The sequence below is a fragment of the Halichoeres trimaculatus genome, unplaced genomic scaffold, assembly GCF_033239565.1.
Source record: "Halichoeres trimaculatus isolate MK-OKI-2021-1 unplaced genomic scaffold, fHalTri1.1 fHalTri1_scaffold_14, whole genome shotgun sequence".
Classification (NCBI taxonomy): domain Eukaryota; kingdom Metazoa; phylum Chordata; class Actinopteri; order Labriformes; family Labridae; genus Halichoeres; species Halichoeres trimaculatus.
This window is the reverse complement of record NW_027437192.1, coordinates 20,435,600-20,442,614: the sequence shown is the minus strand read 5'-3', so window position 1 is coordinate 20,442,614 and position 7,015 is coordinate 20,435,600. Positions and strand designations below refer to the sequence as shown.

The following is a 7,015-nucleotide window of genomic DNA, read 5'->3' as shown; positions in this document are numbered from 1 at the left end:
TCCTTTTTCAAATAAAATAAAAATACTTTTGCCTCTTGGTGTTTTTGTAAGAAACACATCACCCTTAAAAGATCACAAAGACCAAAATAAGATCAAAACTGAATTTTGAGGAAAAACATTGAATATGAAATTAAATGGTCTAAGAAATAGCTACTCCTGTTTAATGAAAAAAAAAACATAATTTTTAAAAGTAGAGATTTATTATTTATATCCATCCTCCGGCTACTGAGTTTGAAAAGGTTTGGTCAGTGTTTGATCACCATATTTCCCTGAGAGTCTTGAGTAAAGAGCATTTCGTCTTCTTCTTCTTCCTCCTCTATAGATTTAAAAGCTCTGCTTCTTGCAGCGCCAAAGCTTATGTTACTCTGGTCTTTAAGAGGACTCCTGGTTTGTGGTCTTCTGTGAGCTATCACCCTGAAACCTTGGGAGTCCTGGGTGAACAACATGGCAAGACTGTCTTCATCGACGACTCTGGAAGACTGCTGTGCTGCTTGATTTTTCAGAGGAGAAGCTCTCGGTTTGGTCCACTTAAACTGCGAGTCGGGGCTCTCTTGTGTACTTGTTTTTTTCAACAGGCACGATGGTTTGTTTTTTCGAGGTGAAGCAGTTTTTGGCTCTGTCCATTTATGATTTGAAAGTGGTTGAATATGTGAGAGGGCTGAATCTTTGCTAGGGGATCTTGAAGGCAACAACCTGCAATTTTCTTTCTCAACATCCTCCTGAGAGGAATCAAAGTGTTCAAGAGTTCGTTGAGTTGAGGTTCCACCTTTCATCTGAGCTATAAAAGCTTCCTCACTTTGTAGGCTGTCAAGGAAAGTTGGTTCTGACTCGGTGAAGTTCCCGTCTACTTTGTCTTCCTGGTAAGTAAGGTGTGGTTCATCTTCAGTATATTGGCTTAATGTGAGCCAAGGGTCCTGACTCCACGCCTGTGGAGGATGTTGACTGTCCTCTGGCAATGAGGTTGTTGAAATAAGCCTCTTCTTGCTCTGTGGTGGATTTATCTCCTCAGTCAGCTCTTTAAAATCCCAGTGCTTGTTTTGTGGGATTGTGCAGCCTGCCTCCTGTTTTCGGCACACTTTTGCCTCAGGTTCAGTCCCAGTTTCACATTTCCAGTCATGGTCCATGTCAGGCTCAGAGTTATGATGTGTCTCATGCCTTCTTTTTTTTCCTGCTGTCACTGTCAAAGCAGGTGTGGCTGAGTGGTCTTCAGATGTACACATCTTGTTGAGGACTTTTGAAGAAAAATGAAGAATTAATGTTAACATCAAATTAAACAGTCAGTCTAATTTAGTGTGAAAATAAAGAGAAAACTGTGTAAATGCCTTTGTCAAATACATTAACCATGAGCTTTTAAAATTCAATAAAGATAATTTTAATATCAAAGAGGATAAAACATACCTCTGCGCTGAGCTGTGAAAAAGGCTGATATAGAGCTCTGTTTGGTCTTTGGCATTTCCACTTTAGTTTGAGTGAAGTTGAGTGCCACTGCCACGTTATATCCTCCACCTCCAAAGGGATTCAGAAGTTTAGAGATGGGACGGGCGTGTCGTTTCTGAAAGTAAGGATGTGTAAAATGCTAAATAAGTCATGTGCAATAACAAAATAAAAGGTTATTGAGATGATAAGGCTGAGCAAGGCATCAGTAGCCAGTCATTTGAAGTTAGTTTCTTTAATCACCTGTTTAGCTTTTCCTTTTAGCTGCACTGTGTCCAGCCAAACTCCACACTCCTCTTGAACAAATGTCTTCATGGCTGGTTTTGAGGTCTTCATTGTGAGTGGAGGACTTATCTGCGGAATAATCAAGTGAAATAATGAATTAACTCATTTTTGTTGACGTGCCCTGATCCGTTATTCCCAGTCATTCGTCTAATATTAGTATGTAGCCAAATTTCAATAACAGCTTTCAGTATCGCTTAAACAGCAATATTACCAAAGGGCTTTCCCCTCCAAGAAGAGACGATTTCACACCTCAAGTGACCACAAGAAACAGCAAAGTAATGTTTTAATATTCGATTTGCGGTCACTTACACTTAATGACCCGTGTTCGCGATCATATAGTATGAAAATCGTCCAAGTTACTGTTTTGTTCGAGTTGCGCGCCTTAACGGTTGGTTGCCACTGACGTTTGACTGCGTAAAAATGATAATAATGAAACATCTAAAAGATTAATAGTTTGCTGAAAAAGCTGGATGTTATATACTAAACAATTTCCTTGAGAATCCAACATTTGCTTCAAAGTGTTAGTAAGAAATTTCAATACATATTTTATTTTAGTAAGGCGCTCAGGACACCTAATATTTTGACGTCTTCCGGTCCTCGTGGGAGGGTGTGTTTACATTGACGTCACATCTGTTTCCCGAAGCGGTGAGTAAAATGTCTCTTTAATGTCGTTCACAAAACGCTTAAATCGAACCAGCTTCAGAATTTCATAGAATTTCAGCCCGTTACTACAATAACAGTTATAAGTACCGAGTTCTCTGATAATAAACAACAGCTGTAATACCTGGATATGATATTCCATCAAGGAAGTGCTAACGAGCTAGCTTGGACAGCTAACTTTTGGGTTCGACAAAACTAGATACTTAAAGCTTGGTGAGCTATTCTCTGAGCTGTTGAGATTTATCCTGATTTGATCACCCAGTTCTTCAATCTGATTTAACTCTTCAGCGAAACTATGTGTCATATTAGTTATATTAATCTAAGAGATTATATTGATTAGCTGGTCCAAACCTGTGTAGCCAATGGTCTTAACAGCGAATAATCTGACTTGACACAACTGTCACAACAATTATTAGAGATACATTAGACCTGTCAGGAATGAGAAACAACCTACAGTCAGAAAAATGGATATGACAGAAATTAATCCAGAGAATTTATTTTGATAGGTCCCGAAAATATCGAATTACAATATAACAGCGTGGAAACCTTCTGCAGCTAACAGACCCCCATTGTGTTGCATGCTACGAAAAAGTGTCAACACTTGTCTTAAATCTCACGAAGAAAACTGATTAGGCAAGAGTCAAAAAAGGAAGAAAGAATCAGGTAAACTATTACATATTTTACACTGCTATGGAAGAAATGCTGCATTGTCCCTAGGGTTGAAGTATAACTCTGTAAAAGAGACGGTATGATCATAATGAGGGGTTTACATTGGGATTGATAAACTAGTATGCAAGGCTTTGGGATCAGTGAGATCTGTCAAGATGTTGGTAGTTGTTGTTGTTGTTTGTTTGTTTTTCTCTTTTTTAAACTGATTCTAGAACTTGTCTCATGAATCTCTTTCAGAACAAACTAACATCATGTTTCATGGGATACCGGTCACAGGAGGTGTGGGAGGAGGTATGACATTTACATTACTGTTAATTCAAGACCATTTTCAACACTTTTACTGTTAATGTCTTTCAAAACATTGCACTTGTTTTCATTCCTTACAGCTCCAGCCAACAAACCTGAGTTATATGAGGTAAATTAAGCCACTTTATTCTATTATGGCTTTTGCAAAAAGGATTTCCCCCTTTCACTCAAAGTAACTTTAATATCACAAACTATTTTTACTGCTGCACCTGAAAGTAATTCTTTATAAAAAAAATTAATAACGACTAGGCATTAAAACAGAAATGTGTTAATAGCAGGGGCTTCATACCATTTTACTGTATGTTTTTTCAGGAAGTGAAACTGTACAAAAATGCCAGAGAAAGAGAAAAGTAAGTATGATGTATATAATAAATTATCTGTGCTCAATAAGCACACAGTAACCCATTAATCACCTGCTTCCAACACATTCCAACCCTGTCATTTAAAGGTATGACAACATGGCAGAGTTGTTTGCTGTTGTAAAGACCCTTCAGGCCCTTGAAAAGGCTTACATCAAAGACTGTGTCACACCTAATGAGTGAGTCATGCTTGGGTTTCTGCCTGCTATTTTTAAAAGACTGGTAAAATTCCGCACATGGCTTTGTTTTCTTCTTATAATTACCTTCAGTTCTTGTATGTTTCAGGTATACTGCTTCCTGCTCTCGACTGTTGGTTCAGTATAAGGCTGCATTTAAACAGGTGCAGGGCTCTGATGTTGGCTCCATTGATGACTTCTGCAGGAAATATAGAGTAAGTGCTTGATTTAGAGCTCAGATTTATATTTTACTTATTTTATTGGGGTAAAAATGCTGCTATAATTTGTACAATCTTTAAACACTATGTTTAAAATTGAGATTTATTCAGTAGACAGGGGAGTCTTTATTTATCAAAATGGCAATACATGAAAATTGGTAGGATTTAAGTTGAACAATGCATCTTGCAATATTATACTTTTTTAGTTTTGTTTTGATTTTTAAATTATACAGTCAAAAGGCTGGTACAAAACTCTCTACCACATTTCTTTAAAGATACAAATTATCATAATCGTAAATTAGAACAGATTGTGCTTTGGCTGAGAAGTGGTAAATGATTATGGGCTTCTTGTTGATTACTGTTGGGCATCATCTTCAATCACTGTTGTAACCATAGTTAACACAGAGATCTTGTTTTTATTTTTGTTCTAGCTTGATTGCCCACTCGCCATGGAAAGAATCAAGGAGGATCGGCCAATTACCATCAAGGATGACAAGGGAAACCTGAACCGCTGCATTGCAGATATTGTTTCTGTATGTCATTCATGCTTTCTATCACATTAAACTGTCAGTCTAATGTAGTCTTATAGGAAATCTGCCAAAACAAAATCGGTTGCTGTTTTTTAATGATTTAGTGGGATTAGCTCAGGTCTAAGAGGCTGAAGTGGTTCCACTTCATTTGGCTCATCCTCTGCTTAGCCACTAAAGAGAGTGAGTGAGTGTTGCCAGCTGGATCCACCGCCGACGTCTATCTCATCTCATAAAATTGGGCACTTATAAAAACAGTCGACGTATGACTTCACAGTGGACACTGTGTTCTCAGTTTGTGACGGCATCAAAATCTTATTTTCTTCTACCTTTTCTTGCTTTCAGCTTTTCATCACTGTGATGGACAAGCTGAGACTGGAGATCAGGGCCATGGATGAGGTTAATAAAACACTGTAAAACTAATATTGATATATGTTGATATTTAAAAATATGGATATTATAACATATTTTAAGTAATTGTGTTGCTGTTTTATTTCTTCCTTTGTCCAGATCCAGCCAGACCTGAGGGAACTGATGGAAACAATGAACAGAATGAGCAACATGCCACCAGATTCAGAGGCCAAAGACAAAGTTAGCCTCTGGTTAGTAACATTGTTGTCATCCAGTTTACTGTATTTTGTTTTTTCTTGTCAATACCAGTCCTCCATGGGAGGTAAAGGATAGTGGGACACATTTGTGCATTCTTAGGTGGAATGATGCAAAAATTAATACGTTTTCAGTTGTGGATCAGCACTAATTAAAAACTGACGTACAACCTTGTACATCCCTGATAGCTCATTTATTAAATACAATCCCTAATTTACTGAAAAGGATGTTTTGTTTACAATGTAAACTGAGATTCCCTGTCATCTGTTTGTATTTTGTTGAATTTTTTTAATTAATTGGTTGTCTTGTTAATGAGTCTTTAAAAACATAATCCACTGTTTATTTTTCTAAAGCATTCTTGCTTATTTACCAAATTCTTCATCACAAGATTTATAAGTAGTACATATGGCCTGTGTTTACTCTCTCACGACACAGTCAACTTCTGTCAGACGGGTGAAAACTCCTCAGCAGCAAAGCCATGGTGCCAATCAGATAAATTCTGTTGAAGCATCACACAGGGAATAACAAAATCTCTCTTTAGTTAATATCAGTCAATCTCAGGCTGCTATTTTAGCACTCTCAAAGCTCATATCTACCTTCCTCTCTGTTATCTCTTATCAGGCTGACCACCCTCAGCAGCATGTCTGCTTCAGATGAGTTGGATGATAATCAGGTTCGTCAGATGCTGTTTGATCTGGAGTCAGCCTACAACGCCTTCAACCGCTTCCTACACTCCTCTTAAAGCACAGATCAGTCATCGTTGCCATCTGTCTGACATTCTGACTCTTAATATCTCTTAAATTAAAAAAGAAACACTACTTTCTCCTTCTGGTTATCTGGAGAAAGTTTTTTTTGCCTCTGAAATTCTTCCTTCCATTGTTTCCAGCCTCCTCTATTTATGTTATATACTATTCAAACTTCACCCTTTGTATTACTCCTGTATCTGGTACATCATGTCCTGCACAGACTTGCTCACTCGGCTCTTCTTGTGCTGAGATCCTCATTTGGTCTCTTTTGTAACCACATCTGTGTGATATGTCCTGTAATATTGCTGGTTAATCTGCCCTGGACTTGATAATGTTTCTGCTATTTGTACTGAAATATCAAAAGGTCTAATTTTATACTTAAGTTTTGCAGAGCACCAAAAGACAAGCATTATACTCAATGATTAGGCAAAGTCTGCAAGTGAAGAAATTGTGACATCCGATGCCTTTGTATTATTGAAAACTTGAATAACACATTTTGCTTTTTGGTACCCAAATTTAATCCACTAAGTGTAATTTAGGGTCAGATTGGCACTTTTTGTACCTTGCAACTTTTTTTTTGTTTTTCCATCATATTTGTTAGTCATACAGTAGTTTTGTCAGAAGATTAAAATAACATCAGTTGTTGGATAAGGGGGGACTAAAGTATAGTTTCACTTGAAATGATTAGCCTTCACTCTGAAATAGTAACTGAAATTATTATTTATGTACATCTTCTTAACTGTTTTCTGTTAACTTGCTTAATTCATATGTCCTCTAGAAGTGAGTGTTTGGACACTCCCCCATCATATTTTGCCTGCTAAATATGTTTTCAAACCTCAAACACCAGAAGGGAGAACATATTTATTAAGGTTTATCATTGTAAATAATAGTTGATTTTTAAATAAGAGCATGTAAAACCCTTTAGAAATAAAGATGAAAAAAATCTACCTCCATTTTTATGTGTCTATGTGCTTATTCAATAAAAAATGTTTCATTTTTTTCATGCATTGTTTGAGGTAATTTCGAGTC

General features: G+C 37.0%; 2 protein-coding genes across 4 annotated transcripts; one reads left to right on the top strand and one right to left on the bottom strand.

Annotated features, from left to right (window-relative positions):
* Positions 1 to 19: 19 nt before the first annotated feature.
* aunip (aurora kinase A and ninein interacting protein) lies at positions 20 to 2,272 on the bottom strand. Of its 2 annotated transcripts, none has more exons than XM_074686823.1 (4): positions 2,029 to 2,272; positions 1,678 to 1,788; positions 1,399 to 1,552; positions 20 to 1,231 (listed from the first exon to the last, which is right to left on the bottom strand). In XM_074686823.1, exons 1-4 carry the CDS (start codon positions 2,155 to 2,157, stop codon positions 246 to 248), a joined length of 1,380 nt encoding a protein of 459 aa, XP_074542924.1. In that variant the 5' UTR covers positions 2,158 to 2,272; the 3' UTR covers positions 20 to 245. The 2 variants fall into 2 exon arrangements, with proteins under 2 accessions (XP_074542924.1, XP_074542925.1); XM_074686824.1 differs by having other exon boundaries at positions 1,931 to 2,134.
* Positions 2,273 to 2,303: 31 nt separating this feature from the next.
* vps28 (VPS28 subunit of ESCRT-I) lies at positions 2,304 to 6,939 on the top strand. 2 transcript variants are annotated; one of them, XM_074686825.1, is made up of 10 exons: positions 2,304 to 2,364; positions 3,286 to 3,339; positions 3,435 to 3,463; positions 3,667 to 3,704; positions 3,803 to 3,892; positions 3,999 to 4,104; positions 4,539 to 4,640; positions 4,980 to 5,033; positions 5,145 to 5,236; positions 5,862 to 6,939. In XM_074686825.1, the coding sequence occupies exons 2-10, from the start codon at positions 3,300 to 3,302 to the stop codon at positions 5,980 to 5,982; spliced, it is 672 nt and encodes a 223-aa protein (XP_074542926.1). In that variant the 5' UTR covers positions 2,304 to 2,364; positions 3,286 to 3,299; the 3' UTR covers positions 5,983 to 6,939. The 2 variants fall into 2 exon arrangements, with proteins under 2 accessions (XP_074542926.1, XP_074542927.1); XM_074686826.1 differs by lacking the exon at positions 2,304 to 2,364 and adding an exon at positions 2,715 to 3,042.
* Positions 6,940 to 7,015: the final 76 nt, after the last annotated feature.